We start from the raw sequence: 20,528 nt of genomic DNA on the forward strand, positions 1-20,528 counted from the left end.
ATCAGTTTTGGGAACCCAAAACACCTAATTTGGGGAATTACATATCATTCAATGCTTTGAACAGTGAAATACATATTTTTCTACTAGATTTATAGACGATGTCAGTGAAAGAGATTTTTTATCATTTTTCTATAAAAAGGACATACTGTTAACTCTCCCGTGTCTGGAACCCCAGCAAGAAGCACACCATGACAGAAGCCCAAGCACCAGCATGAAATCCAAATTTTTTCTGGTTAACAGCTTTATTGAGATGTAATGAATATACCCCACAGTTCAGTCATTGACAGTGTGCTTTTTGCACATTCGGAGTTACGCAGTCATCATCATAATCAATCTGGGAGCATCTTCATCACCCTACAGAGTAGCCCGTGCCCTTCAGCAGCACCCTGTGCCAGTTTCCACGTCCCCACTCTTTCTGGCCTTTGGGAGCCACTGCTGCACTCTCTGTCTCCACGGGGTTGTCTCTTCTGGGCCTTTCTTGTCAGTGGAATCACACAATAAGTGGTCCTTTGTGCCTGCCTTTTAATTTTGCATACTGTTTTTTTAATGTAATTTAATTTATTTTTTAGAGATAGTGGAAGGGAGGGAGAAAGAGGGAGAGATACATTGATTGATTGCCTCTCAGATGCCCCCAACAGGGGGTCTGGCCTGCCTCTCAGGCGTGTGTCCTGATCAGGAATGGAACTGGCGACCTTTCAGTTCACAGGCCAGTGCTCAACCCACTGAGCCACACAAGCCAGGGCCAGCGTAATGTTCATAAGGTGTCATCAGTACTTCACTTCTGTTTACTGCTGAATAACATTTCATTGTATGGAGTGAGCACATTTTTTTATCTATTCATCATTTGATGGACCTTTGGGTTGTTTTCGCTTATTCACATTGTTAATAATGCTGCTGTGAACACTCATGTCCAAGTTCTTAGGTGAACCTATGTTTCCTTTCTCTTGGGGATATACTTATAAATAGAATAGCTGGATCATATCTATAACCTGCTGAGGTACAGCCAGACTGTTTGCCAAAGTGGCTGCACCATTTTCATTTTTATTTCCAGTTTGTCCACATTCTTGTCAACACTTGTCATTACCTGTCTTTGGATTGCAGCCATCCTGGGGGGTGTGAAGTGGCACCTTACTGTGGTTTTGATTTGCGGTTTTCTAGTGACTAATGATGTTGACTGTCTTTTCACGTGCTTATTATCCATTTGTATATATTACTTGAAGAAGTATCCATTCAATTATTTTGCCCATGTAAGAGTTCTTTCTATATCCTAGACACAAATCCCTTATTAGGTATAGGATTTTTAAATATTTCTCCCACTCAGTATATTACCCTATCACCTGCTTGATTGTATCCTTTAAAGCACAGAAGCTTTTGATTATGATGAAGTCCAGTTAGTCGACACTATTTTTGTCTTTTCATTTCACATCTAAGAAAAATACCCAAATCCAATCATGAAGATATGCACTTGTATTTTCTTCTAAGAGTTTTATAGTTTCAGGTTTTACATTTTGAGGTCATTTTTGTATATGGTGTGAAGTAGCAGTCTAATTTTATTCTTTTGCATGCGGATATCCAGTTGTCCCCATACCGTTTGTTAAACAGACTGTTCAGAAGACTAATACCATTCATGTCTGACTTAATTGTTTGACACCCTTCTTGAAAAGCACTTAGCCGTAAATGTGAGGGTTAATTTTTGTATGCTCCCTTCTAACTCATTGATCTATATGTCTGTCCTTATTCCAGTACCAAATCAAATTTTATGAGGACTCTTTCCTGGTCATCTTGCATATTACCAGTTTTATGTAATATTAAAAAGTCAGTGTAGTGGAATGTCCTTAACTCTACTTTTGTGGAGATCTTTTGCCTCTTGATAGAGCCTGTGGCCAGCTTACGTTTTGCTGGTTCTGACATGATGGGAAGTAATCTTACAGAGATAATATTCATTCCTCTTTTTCTCCATTTAAACCTTCAGTCTCTAACCCAGTGCCTGTCACTTCACTCCCATTCCATGAAATCCTGGTAACAGGATCTGCTGACTTAGGCATTTACTTCATTGTGTTTAACTCATAACTCATAGACTCACTGACAGATTTCACTGCCTGTCTTCAATAAATGGTGTTGGAAAAATTGGACAGCTACATGCAAAAAAAAAAAAAAAAAAAAAAGAGAAACTAGACCTCCAAATACACTATACACAAGAATAAACTCAAAATGGATTAAAGACTTAAATGTTAGTCATGAAACCATAAAAATCCTAGAAAAGAAATATAGGCAGTAAAATTTCAGACATTTCTCATAGCAATATTTTTGCCAATATATCTCCTGGAAAAGGGAAACAAAGGAAAAAATAAACAAATTAGACTACATCAAATTAAAAAGCTTTTTCACAGCAAAAGAAGCCATCAACAAAATGAAAAGAAAACCCACTGAATGGAAGAACATACTTATCAATGATCCATCTGATAAGGGGTTAATGTCCAAAATATATAATGAGCTTATACATCTCAACTTCAAGAAGACAAACAACCCTATTGAAAAATGGGTAGAAGGCCTGAACAGACACTTCTCCAAAGAGGACATACAGATGGCTAACAGACATATGAAAAAATGCTCAATGTCAGTAATCATCAGAGAGATAAAAATTAAAACCACAATGGGATTTACCTCACACCTGTCAGAATGGCTATCACTAGTACGTCAACAAACAAGTGCTGTTGAGAATGTGGAGAGAAGGAAACCTCATGCACTGTTGGTGGGAATGCAGACTGAGGCAGCCACTGTGGAAAGCAGATACCTCAAACAATTAAAAATGGAACTGCCTTTGACCCAGCAATCCTACTTCTGGGAATATATCTGAAGAATCCCAAAAGACTAATTCAAAACAATATACTCTTATGTCCTTAGCAGCAATATTTACAATAGCCAAGAACTAGAAACGGTCCAAGTGTCCATCAGTAGATGAGTGGATAAAAAATCTGTAGTACATACACATGATGGAATACTACTTGACCATTAAAAAGAAGGAAATCTTATGTTTGCAACAGCATGGATAGACTGGGAGATTATTATGCTAAGTGAAATGAGCCGGTTGGTGAAAGACAAATGCCATGTGATCTCACTTACATGTGGAATCTAATGAACACAATAAAGTGACAAAGTAGAAACAGAAGTATAGGTACCGAGAACAGACTGTCAGAAGGGAGTAGAGTTGGGGGACTGGGTGAAAGAAGGTGAAGGGATTAAGAAAAAATTGTAACTATGTATATAAACACATAGACACTGATAACAGTGTGACCATAGCCAGAGGGAAAGGGGGGTGGAGACAGGTGGAGGTGGGTAACTGAAAGGAAACGGGGCCGAAGAGAGACTCTGGGGCAATGGCACACTGTGCAGTGTGTAGATGATATTTTCTTGAATGTACACTTGAAACCTGCATGGTTTGTGAACCGATGTCACCCCAATATTCAGTAGGTTAATCATCCCCCCCAAAAATCTGGACTGTCTCCTTTTGAAGTTTCAAATTTCAAAGTCAATTTGTGTGCTATGAAGAAAGATTGTGGTGTAACATAAAGATGAGATGGTCTTACCTTTTCGTACAAGCAAGCTTGAAGTAAGGTAGATGAGAAATTGTATCTAACAGTGCCAAAGGACACCATATTTGTTTTACTAGTGAGATTTAAAATGATTTCATAATGTTCCCTATTTCCTCACTGACGGGGGAAAGGAAAACTCAGTCCTAACCATGGACTGCTTCTCCACAGCCCTTTGGCTGCTCCCTCTGAGCTCACTGTTCCCTCCTTTCCATCAGAAATGGCCTGTGCTTACAGCTCTTTTCTCTGCCTGCTTCCTCCCTGTAGAATGTCTGCGATCCACAGGCCTCTTTTTATTGTGTCCTGTCTTGCTCTCCTTTAGAACCAGCGAGCAAGCAGGGTTTCTGCTTCTACAATTCCCTTAGAAGCTTTGAGTTTCCTGTGAACTTGACTGGGGTTCATGCCATTGGAAAACCACTCTCACAAATTGTTTTGGGATAAGATCTTCCCCTCGGGCTTCCTGGACCTATTGTAAGACAGTGTTAAGGACCCCACATCCTTAAAGGAATTTGAGAAACCTCCTGACATCTTTCTGAGGTGTTAAGGGTTTCCAGTCTTGGCTTCATCCTTAGGCCATGTTTCCCAAGGAGCACCTGGATTTGATCTTAGCCCTGAAGCCTTTTCTTTATTTTAGCATCACTGGACATTCGGACATGTGGGAGAAGCTATCAATGAGACATGGCTATTTGAAAACAATAAGTCCTGGTTCTTTTATACTTAATTGTCTTTTTTAGCTTATTTTTATCATCTATTTCACTCTCAGCTGCTTCATAGCAACAGTCCCCTTTCATCCAGGTTTCAGGGGACTTTTGTTCACTGGCCTGGCAGCCCTTGCTGGCAGCCTCTTCAGGGGCCATCAGGCCTCCACTGACCATCTCTAGGAGGCCCATTTGGTTTTCATTTTCATGCTTCTGCACATTATTTCAGGTCCCACCTACCTCCTGTTTCAAGGCACTCCTACATGTGCCTGGTGTTTTGTTGTTGTTGTTGTTATTTTTTAGTGGCAGCACTCTTTTTAACATCGGTATCTGTGCCAGTTACTTATTGCTGCTTAATAAACCACCTCCAAACCTACTGGCTCAAAACAGCATTTATCTTGTTCACACACCTTCAGTTACACCAGCCTCAGTGAGGCCAGCTCATTTCTTTACCACTTGCCATCAGCTGGGATGACTTGAACCTGGGAGCTAGAATCATCTTGTTCATTGACACATCTGTCAGTTGCAGCAGGCTTTTGGCTGGGACGGTAGCCGGGGCAGGCCCAGCTGGAACACCTGTACGAGGCCTGACTCTGTGCGGCCTGGGCTGCTGCATTCCTGACAGCATGGCTGGGTTCTCAGGGTGAGCCTTCCTGGAGAGAGAAAGTCAGATGGAAGCTGTATCACCCAGACATGGACGTCACACAGCCGTTCCACCATATTCCATTCACCAGGAACCGTTACTTACTAAAGCCAGCACCCGTTTCATGGGGGGTGCGCCACAGAATTTGTAGACATGTTTTAAAAAGTCTGCATCACTCACCTCATCTTACCAAAGAATCACTATGTCTAAAGGGAAGTAGTTTTTCCCAAGTCAGTGTCACTGAATTTCCAACAAGTTGTTGTTGTTTAGTGTGTTCTCTTATTTTATTGGAAGTAGAAAGAATTACAAGATAGCACTACTGAATTAGGCCTTTTTTGTTGTTGTTCTAAAAAATGTATTACTCAATTCACTAAACTGTTACAGTGGAAAATGGGCTTTGTCTTTAACTCCAGGAAGGATTTCTTCTTGGAATGCAATTCAAATTAACATCAAACATTTGTAGCTCTAAGAAAGTTTTAAGGTATTAGAATCCATATTTGTAAGATTTATTTATTAGAGTCTTATTTTAAAAGTTTTATTTTGGGAGGCATTCATTGACTCAGGCCTAAACAACTCAATATGACATCCCTAAAACATATTTAAAGATGATAGAGAATTAATATTGAAGAAGAGGTAAGAGACTTTCTACTAAGGGGTGGCTTACAGTCATTTTGTGGAGGAAGACTTGCAACAGTCATAGAAAAAAGTATAAAGTCAAGTGCAGACGTGTGGCAAAGACAACGACAGTAAATATATTTTTGGGGACTCCTGGTCTTTTTAACTTTGTTCTTGATTCTAAGTAATTCAAAATTTCACATTATAAGTCTCTACTACAGTACCTATAACATTTTACTGCAACTGAATTTATTTCAAAATCTGATACTGGTATTGACTTAAACTATTCTCAGTCTGTACCTTCATAATGAAACAATATTATTTTATTCATGCAGAAAGATGACCTTGCTGCAAAACTGGTAACTGTATCTTCAAAATGTCTTAATCTGGATGAAAAAAATAAATATCTTCTACAGGAGTTCCTCTCTATGAAAAAGTTACAAACAAAATGTGAAAAACTAAAGAATAAAAATAGGAATTTGAAACAAGAAGTAGTAAACCTCAAAAGCCGTATGCCAGTGAATATGACAGAATTCGGTGCAGTAGAGCAGAGTCGCCAGCAGGCTAAAGAAAGAGCGAGACGGGATGTAGAAGGAAAATCAGTCAGTCGGTTTTCACAGGTCAGTTCATTGATCTTTAATTTGCTTTAATTCACTTCACTGCCAGTTACATTTTGGATATATACATTGTATGTTTTTCCTTTTCTTAACAGCAATTGTCTTGTAAATTTCAGGAAGGACGGTGGAATGTTTCTCCCTTTCAATAATACTTCCAGTTTCCATCATTATTATCACTAAATTGATCTTTCAGAATGATTCTTACTATAGTATCATTTTATTTTTAAATACCAGCTGATATAAAACGAAATTGTTAGGAAGAAAAGAATAAATTGTGGTTTCAAAATTATACCATTAGTAACTATACTGTTTAATTTTAAAATTGATTCTATTCTTGGTATTATCAGAATGTGAATATAAAAGATTTAACTATTTTTATAACAGATTTAATTCAGTTGACATCATAATAAATATACTTCAGCTTTTTCTTCATGTTTAAAGTTACTCTCTGAATCTTTGATTCAAAACTAAAGAAAGCAAATGTAATTGTTCAGACTATACTTATTTTAAAAATGTATCCTTCTTATTTGCTTTAGATACAAGCAGCATCTCAAGAAAATCTGGAGCAGTTAGGAGAGAATCATTATGCTTCAATAACAAGGCAGTTGGAACTCAGAGTTAATAATTTGGAATCTGAACGCTTCAAGACAAAAACTTCTCATGATTCTAAAGAAACAGAATTGGAAAAATATAAACAACTCTATCTAAAAGAAATAGAAAGTAAAAGGTCATTGACAAATGAACTTAACAAGTAAGTCAAAACACAGAATCAAAGAAAATAAATTTACCTCATTAATTAGTTTCTAAAGAATAATTTTTATTGAGCTATGAGATTAGTAGGAAGTGGAAGCTAAGTAGTGTAATTTTGGAAAATGATGTTAGTAAATAAACTTATCTTTCAAATGTTCATCCAGAACAGTTTGCATCTCTCCTGTTTCTGGTTTTACATTACTTTATTTTTTCCCCTTAGTATGTTCACAGTTAAGCTAAGTGTTTCTGAAACTTTATAATTTAGGCAGTGATATTATTATAATTTTTTGTCAGGATTTCCCTAAATAGAGATATTAACAAGTTCAACTGTGTTTTGGAAGATGATAACTTAAACCCAAAGGGTTAAGTACTGGGCATATTCTGGCACTTGGTAAATTTACTTTCTTGATTGCGATCTTTGTTATTTGTTATCACCAGAGGGCGCCTTGAGACAAACTATCTTATATAGTTTTTCTACTCTCCATAAAGGCATACATGCTAAATAGGGAAAGGTTAACATAGGGGTGAAAGGCTGTATAATCGACAATGTTACTAAAAATAATCAGGTGGTCTGAGAGGGTGTGTGGAAGACAGAAAGGACAGATTCCACCTTCAGTGACTGTCTCAGTCCATTTTGATCACCAGCTAGGCTATCTTGTTCCCTTAGAGGTTGTTGCTCTAAGTTAAGCCTTGTGCCAAGTGGTTAAAATCTCCAAGGTAATGAGTGTATTGTACAAAGCTGGTGAAAGCAAATGCTTGACAGTGTCTATGAAGGATTTTTTTAAATCTCTAAACTGGTTTACTAAATACGTTCAAGGGCATCCCCAAGAATCTTGTAAGTGTGGCCTTTCCAGAAGGCAGCAAGTATTACCTGATAAGCCACATACATCACTGAGAGCCATTCCTCTCCCCTCCCTGCTGTGGATCACTTGTTAGGAATATCCCTCCTCCCACCTTCTGAATGTATACTTCTTTAGAACAATTTAGAACCTATACTTTTTATAGTAGGTCTGCTCCCACACATTTCAGTATTACAATGCTGTTTAATGGGAAAGTCCGTTTACTATTGGTGGCAACTTAAAAAAATGCAAGCATCATAGGGAAAAATGAAATGCTAAGCATTTGTTTTTACAACCTTTACAGGACTAAGGAGAGGCTTGCAGAGCCCAACACTGACCTTCTCCTGCAGGAACGGCAGAGCAGATTGTCACTCAGCACTTTTAATCCAAAGCCAGGCCTGGAGACACCTTATGAGAGAAATTTTTATAATTTTTCACTCAATGGAAATTCTACTCAGAGAGGTAAGTTAGCGATTTCCATTTCAAAGGCACAGACTTCAACTGACTTCATGAAGGTTAGTTATGTTATCTTTTTTCCCCTAGGTTTCAGATTTCTAATATAATTCTTGTATTTAATTTGGTGAAAATCCGAGTTGTTTAATTGACTAATGCATACTAAGTAGAAGTCTTAATTATTTGTGCTAATATAGAAAGAAGACACAAATTTTACGGTGTTTTTTAAGTCCCCAGATCTCTCATTTTAAAGATGCCTATCATTAACTTTACCCAACAAAAGTAACTAAACTGATGCATTTTAAATTTTTTGACAAGCTACATATAATTTCAAGTTTGGAAATGAAACATTATTACCTAATAACCAGTGGTAAACGTGGAGATGCTTTGGCTTACTTTCTAATAGATTTCAGTTTGGTGATGGTTCATAACGATTTTAAAGTTTTGCTGCACCCCGACTTCCCACCCCTGAGCATAAGTGAGTGATTGACATCCAAGCACTTAACCATATGTGGATTTTTGTTATTGAAATGAAACTGAGATAAATCCTTTTTATGAATTAAATAATCTTGTAACACTAAAAGAATTAATTTCCGTTGTTAAGTGAAAATTTTTGGCATCTTTTTACGTGAGAGAACATTCTTAATTGCTTTTTTACCAACAGCATCTTAATTCCAATCTTTATACAGTGTCTTGCTGAGGAATTATCCATTTTCTAAATTGTTAAATTAGGCAAATATTTTAATTTTTAATATTTTAAATTTATATTTTTACTATTTGATTTTTTAAGTGAAGTTCACTCATGTCTGTATATGTTGCCAGCACTCGAATTACTGATGACTAAGATGCCAATGATAGGGAGTCTTGAAATAGCAACTAATTTTCATTGTGTATCATTGTTATTAAAATGTCCATTCTTTATCTTATTTATTGAGTTCTTCAGCCCCAGAATTAATTTGTCTGTTTTTATAGTTTTTGTCTCTTTGGTAAATTACTTCTGTTCATTAATTTTATTTCTGAGCTCACTGACCTGCCTTTTGGGTTTTCTTGTATCTTGTGGAGTTTCTTCATGACTGCTGTTTTGATTTCTTCACGATTTACATCACGAGTTTTTGCTGCTTTGAGTTTCTTTCCGGAGAACTGACCTTTTCTTTCTGTGCTACTGTTCCCGTGGCGGTCCAGGCTGCTTGCCCAGTCGTGCCTCTGCTAGCACGTTTGAAGTAGCAAACATTTTTCCTATTAAGAACCTTTTGCTTTTCACAATTCAGCAGGTCAATAATTAGAGCTCTTTCTTTTGTTTTCCAGTAGAGGGTGCTATAGCACAGTTTTTGGTTTTTTTCCTACTGCCCCTTTTTATGCCTGAGGGCTGGGGGAAAGAAAGTCCAGGTGTGGGAGGCCTAGCCTTGGGCACGTGGGAGTGGGGGCCTGGGTGACCAGCGTGGTGGGTGGCGGTGAGGTATCCCCTCATCTGGGTCTCAGGGCACCACCACCATGGCAGAGGGATGTGGCCATTGAGGGGAGCCAGTCCTTGAGCCCACTGAGGTGCTACCTGGATCCCTGTGGTCACTGGCAGTGCTGTGCTGTGGCCTGGCAGCTGAGCCCTGTCTCTGCTGCTACTCCTGGTCTGTGGTGGGTGGTGGGAGACTGCTGCACCTGGGGCAGGTCTGGATTGGGGAGGGAGGCAGTGCTGCTGGGCTGTGGTTTGGGGGCTGCACCCCAACTCCTCCACCGCAACTGTGTTGCTGGGGCTGCAGGGTCAGCGTTGTCCTTGGAGAACTGTTCTGATTGTGTTGTGTTGCTTTCTTATATTCCACATCGCTGATTTGATTCTTGGCTTAATCTACTGTCCTGTTGAATCTCTGCAAATTATTCTTCATTTCAGTTAGTGTATCCTTCATCTCTGTCTGTTTCTTTTTTATGGTTTCCATGTGCTTTGCTATGCTGTTGTAGTTTTCTCACTAAGTTCACTGAGCATCCTTATAACCAGTGTTTGAACCCTGCATCTAGTAAGTTGCTTGTCTCCTTTGTTTAGTTCTTTTTCTGGAGTTTTGTTCTGTTCTTTCATTTGGGCCACGTTTCTTTATCTCCTCATTTTGGCAACCTCCCTGTGTTTGTTTCTATGTATTAGTAGAGCTGCTATGTCTCCCAGGCTTGGTAGAGTAGCCTTGTGTAGTAGGTGTTCTGTAGGGTCCAGTGGCACAGCCTCCCTACTCACATAAGCTTGGCTGGCACTCCAGGTGTGCCCCCTGTGTGGGCTGTACAAACCCTCCTTATAGTTCAGCCTTGATTGTTGTTGGTACATCAATGGGACAGATTTACCCCCAGGCCATCTGGCTACAAGGACAGGCTGTGACCACTGACCACTGTGGAGGATCAGCTGTGCAGGGGCCCACCCCACAGAGCAGGACCTACTTAACTGGGGTGTGATGCCAGCTGAGTCTGCCCCTTGAGTGTGTCACTTGTGGAATGGTTGGATGGTGCTCCAGTGTGGTCTGGAGCTTTTCAGTGGGTGTGCTAGCTCTGGGGCCTCCGGGAAGGTGCAGGCCAAGGTCAGCTGCCACCTGTGTTCTGCCCAGGGCCAACTGGCATGAGCTACAAATTGATCTGCAGATGGCTGCTACTTATGTTGGGCTTGGAGGTGCTCAGGTGAGTACAAAACGCAAACCAAGGCCAGCTGCCACTAGTGCTAGGTTGGAGCCACTTAGTGAGAGCTATGGGGCATGCTAAGGCTGGATGCTACTTGTTTGAGATACTCTGGGAAAGTCTAAAGCATGAGCAAGCAGGCCATTTGTATAAAAAAGCCACTAGAAACAACTTAGGTAGGCCCACTGGTTGGGTGGGATGGGGTCTCAGGGAATCACCAGGGCAGGGCAAATGCTGTGAGTCTGTCTGATTGATAGAGACTCAGATACGGTGCCCACCTACCTGCTCTGTAATGGGTCAGGGTCTCAGAAAAGGAGCAATGGCCTCTGCTAGCACTTCTGTCTGGCAGAAAACTGCCCCCGCCCCCAGCTCTCTCCCAGATGCCAGATAATTCAGTTCCCCCCTGGATATCTCTTTTGCTTTTTGAGCTGCTGCCCCAGTACTGGAGCTCAAAGGGAGTGAGTCCAAGAAAGTCTGTGTGTGGGCCCTTGAAGAGGAATGCTTAGGACTCCAGAAGTCCTCTGCCTCACTCAGTCTCAATCCCCACTGCTTTTCGCTGTCAGAAGTTTCGGGAACTTCTCTTCCTGGCACTGGAACCCTGGGCTGGGGGATCTGTTATGGGGCTGGGACCCCTCACTTGTCAGGATAAGTGCAGCCAAGATATCCCTCCTGATACTTATCCACCGTACATGGGTGTGGAACCAGCCCATTCTGCATCTCTGCCCCTCCTTCCAGTCTCAGTGTGGCTTCTTTAAATCCCTTGTTGTAGGACTTCCATTCAGCTAGATTTCAGGTGGTTCTGAGTGATGGTTGTTCTGTAACTTAGTGGTAATTCTGACGTGGTTGTGGGAGGATGTGAGCTGTATTTACCTCCTTTGCCATCTTGACCAGAAGTCCCTGATTAAACTTTTATAAAGGGCAGTTTTTCTAACAATTGCAAAGTAATGCATTCCGTGTAAAATATGACTTGACTTGTTTAAACTTCTTTATACCTAATCAGATCAAAAATCACTTTTCTGAAGTCATGTTTATTCAATAGACCAATATCAATTGTACTTTTTATCAGATTAATCTAAGTGGCATTTACATATCTATGTTCTCTATTATCCAAAAGTTAGTAGGAATTGATTTTATTTATGTGATTATTTATTCATTTATTTACACAATCCCCAAGTTAGATCTGGTCTCTAAAACTATTATATAGCCTTGAGGAGTGTGGCTCAATTGGTTGGGTGTCATCCAACAAACTGAAAAAGTTCACTGGTTCAATTTCTAGTCAGGGCACATGCCTGGGTAGTGGGTTTCATCCCCGGTCAGGGCGTGTGCAAGAGGCAACTGAGTGATGTTTCTCTCTCACATTTTCTTTCCTTCTCTTTCTCTCTCCTTTCCCCTATGTCTAAAAATAAATATATGAAATCTTTTAAAAATAAATAAAAGTTAAATAAAATTATTTAAAGGATACATTTCATAAGCTCTATGTCATTCTTATGATAATGTCTCTTGTTTAACTTCAATACTATATATAATATTTGACTTATTTCAGATCCAGCAGGAATTTGAAAAAACTAACTAGAGAACTAAAAGAAGGTATGTTGCCATATTTTATTCATTACATTTTTTTTTCCAATTTTTAAATTATTTTATTGTTGTTCAATTAGAGTTGTCTGCATTTCCTCTCCACCCCTCTACCCCACCCCAGCCAAACCCAGCTCCCTCCCCTGCTTCCACCTCCCCCTTGGTTTGGTCCAAGTGTCCTTTATAGTAGTTCCTGAAAACCCTTCTCCCCACCATCCCTTCCCCCCTCCCCTCTGGCTATTGTTAGATTGTTCTGAACTTCAATGTCTCTGGTTATATTTTGTTTGCTTTTTTCTTTTGTTGATTATGTTCCAGTTAAAGGTGAGATCATGTGGTATTTGTCCTTCACCGCCTGGCTTATTTCACTTAACATAATGCTCTCCAGTTCCATCCATGCTGTTGCAAAGGGTATAAGCTTCTTTTTTCTCTCTGCTGTGTAGAATTCCATTGTGTAAATGTACCATAGTTTTTTGATCCACTCATTTGCTGATGGGCACTTAGGTTGCTTCCAGTACTTGGCTATTGTAAATTGTGCTGCTATGAACATTGGGGTGCATAGGTTCTTTTGGATTGGTGTTTCAGGGTTCTTAGGGTATAACCCCAACAGTGGAATTGTTGGGTCAAAAAGCAGTTCCACTTTTAGTTTTCTGAGGAAATTCCATACTGTTTTCCACAGTGGCCTCACCAGTCTGCATTCCCACCAGCAATGTACTAGGGTTCCCTTTTCTCCGCATCCTCTCCAACATTTGTTTGTTGATTTGTTTATGTTGGCCACTCTGACTGGTGTGAGATGGTACCTCATTGTGGTTTTAATTTGCAACTCTTTGATGGCTAGTGATGCTGAGCATCTTTTCATATGTGTCTGGGCCCTCTGTATGTCTTCCTTGGAGAAGTGTCTGTTCAAGTCCTTTGCCTATTTTTTAATTGGGATGTTTGTCTTCCTGGAGTGGAGTCATGTGAGTTCTTTATATATGTTGGAGATCAGGCCCTTGTCTGAGGTATCATTGGCAAATATGTTTTTCCATACTGTTGGTTCTGAGTAATGACTTTTTATCCGGCTGTTTTGCCAAATTCATTTTTTAGGTCAAATAGTTTTTTTGGTGGAGTCTATAGGATTTTCCATGTACACTATCATGTCATCTGCAAACAATAACAGTTTTGTTTCTTCCTTTCCAATTTGGATGGCTTTTATTTCTTTTTCTTGTCTGATTGCTGTGGCTAGGACTTCCAATACTATATTGAATAGGAGTGGTGAGAGAAGGCATCCTTGTCTTGCTCTGATCTTAGTGGGAAAGCTCTAAGTTTTTGCCCATTGAGTATGAAGTTCGCTGTAGGTCTCTTATATATGGCCTTTATTTTGTTGAGGAATGCTCCCTCTAGTCCCACTTTGCTGAGTGTTTTTATCATAAATGGGTGCTGTACCTTATTAAATGCTTTTTCCGCATCTATTGATATGATCATGTGGTTTTGTCTTTGCTGTTGTTTATGTGATGTATTGTGTTTATTGATTTGCAAATATTGTACCATCCTTGCATCCCTGGGATGAATCCCACTTGATCATGGTGTATGATCTTTTTAACATATTGCTGGATTTGGTTTGCCAACATTTTGTTGAGGGTTTTAGCATCTATGTTCATCAGCTATATTAGCCTGAAGTTTTCCTTCTTTGTTAGGTCTTTATCTGGTTTTGGGATTAGGATGATGTTGGCTTCATAAAACGAGTTTGGGAGTCTTCCATCTTCTTGAATTTTTTGAAATAATCTGTGGAGGATGGGGGTTAGCTCTCCCTTAAACGCTCTGTAGAATTCTCCTGTGAAACAGTCTGGTCCAGGGCTTTTGTGTGTTGGAAGCTTTTTGATTACTGTTTCAATACATCAGGTGTTATTGGTTTGTTCAGGCTTTCTGTTTCTTCTTCATTGAGTTTCGGGAGGTTATATTTTTCTAGAAATTTTTCCATTTCATCTAGGTTTTCACATTTCTTGGCATATGGTTCTTCACAGCAATTTCTTACAATCATTTGTATTTCAGTGGTATCAGTTGTAGTCTCTCCTCTTTCATTTCTGATTGTATTTATTTGGGTTCTCTCTCTCTTTTTCTTGATGAACCTGCTTAAGGGCTTGTCGATTTTGTTTACCTTTTCAAAGACCCAGCTCCTGGATTCAATGATCTTTAAAATTGTGCTTTTAGTCTCCATGTCATTTAATTCTGCTCTGATCTTGGTTATTTCCTTCCTTGTACTTGCTCTGGGCTGTCTTTGTTGTTGTTCCTCAAGTTCTTGTTGGTGTAGGGTTAGGTTGTTTATTTGAAATGTTTCTGTTCTTTTTAGGTAGGCCTGTATCACTATGAACTTCCCTCTCAGGACTGCCTTTGCTGTGTCCCATAGGTTTTGGATTGTTGTGAGTTCATTTTTATTGGTGTCCAGAAACTTTTTGATTTCTTCCCTAATCTCATTCTTCACCCATTCATTGTTTAATAGCATGCTATTCAATCTCCATGTTTTTTAGTGTTTTGGGGCTTTTTCCTTGAGATTTGTTTCTAGTTTCAGTCCCTTGTGGTCAGAGAAAATGCTTGATATGAATTCAATTTTCTTGAACTTGCTGAGGCTTGTTTTGTGTCCTATCATGTGGTCTATCTTTGAAAATATTCCATGTGCATCTGAAAAGAATGTGTATTTTGCTTCTTTGGGATGAAAGTCTCTATATATATCAGTTAAGTCCATTTCATCTAGGGCATTGTTCAATGCCACCATATCTTTGTTAATATTTTGTTAGGAAGATCTGTCCATCTTTGCCAGGGGGTGTTAAAGTCCCCTACTATAATTGTGTTGCTGTCAATATCTTTCTTGAAGTCCTCCAAGATTTTCGTTATGTATTTGGGTGCTCCTATGTTGGGTGCATATGTATTTACAATGTTTATGTCTTCTTGGTGGATTCTTCCTTTGAGTATTAGGAAGTGACCTTCTGGGTCTCTCTTTATGGCCCTTTTTCTGAAGTCTATTTTGTGTGATATGAGTATTGCTACCCTGGCTTTTTTTTCCTGTCCGTTTGCTTTGAAAGTTTGTTTTCAGCCTTTCACTTTCAGTCTGTGTAGGTCTTTTGTCCTCAGGTGGGTCTCTTGTAGGCAGCATATGTGTGGTCATGCTTTCTTATCCATTCAGCTATTCTATGTCCTTTGATTGGAGCATTTAATCCATTTACATTTAAGGTTATTATTGATAGGTACTTGTTCATTGCCATTTTTTTGTACCTGTGTTCCTCTCTCTCTCTTTTCCTTCCTTTCCTTAAAGCAGTCCCTTTAACATCTCTTGCAGAGCTGGTTTGGTGGAGGTATATCCTTTTAGACTTCTTTTGTCTGGGAAACTCCTTATTTGGCCTTCTATCTTGATGGAGAATCATGCTGGGTAAAGTAGTCTTGGTTGCAGGCCTCTGGTTCTCATTACTTGGAATATTTTTTTGCAATTCTCTTCTGGCTTGCAGCTTTTCTATTGAGAAGTCAGTTGCTAACCTTATTGGGACTCCCTTCTATGTCGCTTCCTGTTTCTCCCTTGCTGCCTTTAAGATTCTCTCTTTGTCTTGGAATTTTGCCATTTTAATTATGATGTGTCTTGAAGTGGGCCTCTTTGGGTTCCTCTTGATTGGGACTCTCTGTGATTCCTGGATTTGTGTGACTTTTTCTCTCATCAAATTAGGGAAGTTTTCCATCATTACTTTTTCAAACAGGTTTTCTATCCCTTGCTCTTCCTCTTCTCCTTCTGGTATCCCTATTATATGGATATTATTACATTTCATGTTGTTCTGCATTTCCCTTAATCCCCCTTCATTCTTTCTGAGCCTCTTTTCCTTTTCTTGCTCTTTCTGGGTGTTTTTTTCTACCTTGTCATCCAGTTCACTGATCTGATCCTCTGCTTCATCGAGCCTGATTTTGATTCTTTCTACTGTGTTCTTCAATTCAGAAATTGTATTCTTCATTTTCTTTTGGCCCTTGTTGATAGTTTCTATTTCCTTTTTCATGTTGGTATAGTTTGCGTTGAGTTCATTGTAGTTTCCCTATAGTTTTTGGTTATTTTGTGTGAGCTCATTGAGCTTCCTTATAACCAATTCTTTGAACTCAATATCTGATAGTTGACTTGCCTCTTTTTCAGTTAGCATTGTTTCTGAGACTTCCTCCTTTCTTTTCATTTGCAGATTGTTTCTTTGTCTTCCCATTGTTTGTGAGACTCTTCCTGTTAGCCTCTGCTTCTTAGGTTGCTCTGTTCTGAGCCTGTGGATTTATGGTGTAAACTTCTGTGGTAGAATACCTGTGAGATTCAGTGGTACAGTCTCCTTGATCTCCCAAGCTTACTGATCTTGGGCCGTGGTTTATGTCGGCTCTGTGTATGTCTTTGGTTTTTGGTTGTTGTTGGGTCTTTCTTTGGTGGGTCCTTCCCACCAGCTGGTTATCTGAGGGTCAGTCTGTCCCCCACCTCTTGTTTTCTGTTGTGCAGATGTGGGCAGGTTGTGTTGGAGCTGGTTCTTCCATGTGTACAAGGTTTTGAGGCTTTTCTCTTGCTCTTGTTTTGTTGTTTGTTCTGAGTAATTTCTCCATCATTTAGTTGTATTTCCAGAGAGGTCCTGGGTTGAGATAGTGTGACTTCCACTCCCTCTTTCACCTTCTTCTGTTCTTAGCTGTTGGTGGTTCCTTTGTTGGTGGGCTTCCTCTTCGAGGAGGAATCCTGGTGTTCACAGCTTCTACCTACTATTTTTTGTGATAGGTTGTAGGGGGAAGGCGAAATAGTTTAAGACAGCAGGATTGTGTTCTATGATATTTAAAGTACCAGCTCTTAGAGAAGAGATAGGAGATCCTTTGGACATGTATAGTGTTAGCCATGATAATTCACCCACCTAGCCCCTTTTTAGAAAGGGTGGAAAGAAGATAAGAGTCTTGTTGTTGGGGGGAAGGATTGTGAGTTGGATCCAGAAAGCTGTGAATTTGTGGGAGGTCAGATTATGAGGTAAAGTGAGAGTAAAGGGTAGGAAATAGGTGTAATGTGTGAGAGAATAGAGTTGACCACACCAGTAATAAAGTTCAGGACACAGTGAAGTGGGCTGAGATCCGGGAGGGGGTTCTGTGTAGTATTTACAAATGTATAGAACAGCTATTATTTACAATAGTAATGGAGTAACAATCCTATGACAGAGTCTATGTGATCTGGATAACTAGCATAGGGAGTATAGGTCCTAGAGTGGTGTGCTAATGGAACACAAGTGAAGTGAAAGACAGTTAATTAACAATACACTGTGAAAGAGAGAACAAGGGGAACCAGTCAAACAATGCAAATTAACCAGTCAAGCGAAGAAAACTAAACAGAAAGAAGAGAGATGCAAAAATACTAATAAAATGAGTGATGTAAGAATAATGAAAAAAATAATAATACAAATACATAATAACTTGCAAGTTCTCTGGAGTAGCAAAGTGAAATTTGCTTCACTGTCTCAGCTGTTGGGATGCCCCCTCTTTTGGACCAACTCTTTTCTTTTCACAGTTCCAGGTTTTACTGTCTCACTTGTGGGGATTAAAAAAGAAAAGATGGAAGGAAGAAGAGATACAAAGGGAGAGAAAGAAGGAGTAGAACAAGAAAGAAGGAAAGAGAGGAAGAAGGTGTTAAAAGAAAGAAAAAATAATTGAAAAATAATAATAAAGAATTACTTTATTTTTTAAATGTTTTATTGTTATTCAATTACAGTTGTCTGCATTTCCTCCCCACCCCTCCACCCCACCCCAGCCAAACCCACCTCCTCCCCCGCCTCCACCCTCCCCCTTGATTTTATCCATATGTCCTTTATAGTAGCTTCTGTAAACCCTTTTCCCCACTATCTCCTCGCCACTCCCCTCTGGCTATTGTTAGATTGTTCTTAAATTCAATGTCTCTGGTTATATTTTGTTTGCTTTTTTCTTTTGTTGATTATGTTCCAGTTAAAGGTGAGATCATATGGTATTTGTCCCTCACTGCCTGGCTTGTTTCACTTAGAATTTAAAGGAGAGAGAGAGAGAGAGAGAGAGAGAGAGAAACAAACAAGCCTGCTGGCTTCAAACTGGCCAAGCCAGTTTTGCTGGTCTTTTTGGCTGCAGCCAACTCAGGGGGCCTAGCCCCGCTCTTCTCGGTTCCAGACCTGCACTAGGGCAACCCCCAGCCCCGCTCTCCAGAAGCCCCCGGTCCCACAGGTTCAGACACTCACCCTCCTGGCTATGGGTGAGTGCACAGGGCCTTCAGTGGTGCACACTCTCCCTGGTGCCTGTGGTCTCAGGCCCCAACGAGGTGTGCACTCTCCCTGATGCCGATGCCTCGGATGTGTGCCCAGAGACCCTCTGAAGTGTGCTCTCTCCCTGGTTCTTAGGATTTGGGCTCAATACCCCCACGCCCCCATATCCCCCATGCTCCCTGCAGCAGGCTGGGCGGCGGGGTGGAGAGGAGACTGGAGCTGCTGCAGCAGAAGAATTCCCCAAAGTGCCCCCGAGGGTCTTTTCCTCTTTGGAAAATCCTCCTGCTCAATCGTGCAGCTCCCTCCGTATAAGGAAGGGCCTGTCCTCTCACACAGCCCCCCTCTCCAGCTAGACAGGGACTGCCCGGGTCAGGGCCCCACACGGCCCAACTCTCAACTCTCCCCAGCCAGTGCCCACGGTCCGTGTGTTAACCACTTCGTCCTTATTTCTCTTCCTGGGACTTCAAGCAACCAGGTCTCTCTTGGTGCTGCTCAAGCCTCGTTTGGCTTGTTTAGCTTATTTAGCTCAGCTCTCTCCCAGGAGTCCTGCAGCAGTCCAGGTGGGCACGGGTCTGGGGCTGCAGTTGCCCTGGTCTCCATACTGGTCCCAGGGACCTTTTTGTCCTGAAGCAGTCCCCTTGTCATCTGTTTTTTCAGTGTCCTCTATACTTTTTGGTCTCCTATCTTCATAAATGCTGGGGTACTGTTGAATGTTTGCTTTGTTCCTCAGTAGATTGGCTAGGTGTTTCACCCATGTGCAGGGGGAAGTGGACTCTGCTCCCACCTATCTCACTGCCATCTTGAGAATCTTATTCATTACTTTTGATTTCATTGATTTCTGACACAATCTGAATGGTAAACAGCATCCATTTACATGTGTGAGTAACAGATACTGTAAATACTTTCTTATTAATAGGGAATAAAAATGTGAATGCATAAACATTCATAAGGAAGAATACACTTATTTGCATTTATTCCTCATGCTCCATAGTGTTTTAAAAATCTCCCGTGTCCATGTATCTCTTTTCATTCCTGGCTCTCCCCTTCCTTTCCTCCACCATGCCTGTGGACCTGTCAGCCTGCACACTGAAAGTCTAGTCAGAAAACTGGGCTTCATCCACCTCTCATGTTTTTGCTGGTGATGTCAGGCCAAATAGCCTGGCTCACCTAGTAATACTCAGTCAAGCAGTGACAGTTCATGTAGCAGTCACTGAGAGGCAACGTTTAATTCTCCAGTCGTTGACTTTGTCATTGGTTTACCTTTGGCCCTCAGGAAAAACTCCAGATTCCTTTGCTCTAGCATCTAGCCAAACTAGACTACTCATTCCACAAGTGTTCTTCCTCACCTCTCGTCTGGGCCTCTGCTTCTTTCCTTGTCTGGCATATGTCTGGCATATGGCATAAGAATATGTCTGTCTGGCATATTCTTTCCTTGTCCTTCAGGTACCAACTTACATATGTATCACCTCCATCGAAGAGCTGACTTGACTGACACAAAACTGGGATGTCCGTTCTGTGTGCTTCAGTAGTGCCCTGTTAATATTTGTCATTGTATGTGTGACGCTGAGTGCAAACTGCCTGTTCATCTTTTACGTGTATGATTGTCCAGGGGTGGACAGTGTCATATCCACCCTGCAACTCCAGTGCTTGTCATGCTCCCTTAGTGCATGGCTGTTGAAGAAATGAGCGAGGAACGAGAAAATCAGGAGCTCTGAAATGCAGCCACACCAGCAGTTCAGTCAGTGTGCAGCCGTGGGCAGACTGCGTTCCATAGTTGTCTCGTGTGTGTGTGTGTGTGTGTGTGTGAGTTGTGCATAGACGTTTTCATTCTTCTTCACACTTACACCTGTTTGTGCTTTAGGAAAA

General features: G+C 40.5%; 1 protein-coding gene across 1 annotated transcript in view; it reads left to right on the top strand.

Annotated features, from left to right (window-relative positions):
* The window catches only part of LOC112316790 (ankyrin repeat domain-containing protein 26), a 187,305-nt gene extending 169,235 nt beyond the window's left edge, over window positions 1-18,070 (top strand). Inside the window, exons 64-68 of the mRNA XM_071221352.1 lie at window positions 5,882-6,166; window positions 6,700-6,914; window positions 8,057-8,214; window positions 12,392-12,435; window positions 17,945-18,070. Of these exons, the coding sequence (XP_071077453.1) occupies window positions 5,882-6,166; window positions 6,700-6,914; window positions 8,057-8,214; window positions 12,392-12,408 (675 nt within the window). The 3' untranslated portion in view covers window positions 12,409-12,435; window positions 17,945-18,070. The remainder of the gene's footprint in view (window positions 1-5,881; window positions 6,167-6,699; window positions 6,915-8,056; window positions 8,215-12,391; window positions 12,436-17,944) is intronic.
* The last annotated feature ends 2,458 nt before the right edge of the window (window positions 18,071-20,528 follow it).

The sequence above is a fragment of the Desmodus rotundus genome, chromosome 4 (genome assembly GCF_022682495.2).
Source record: "Desmodus rotundus isolate HL8 chromosome 4, HLdesRot8A.1, whole genome shotgun sequence".
Lineage (NCBI taxonomy): Eukaryota > Metazoa > Chordata > Mammalia > Chiroptera > Phyllostomidae > Desmodus > Desmodus rotundus.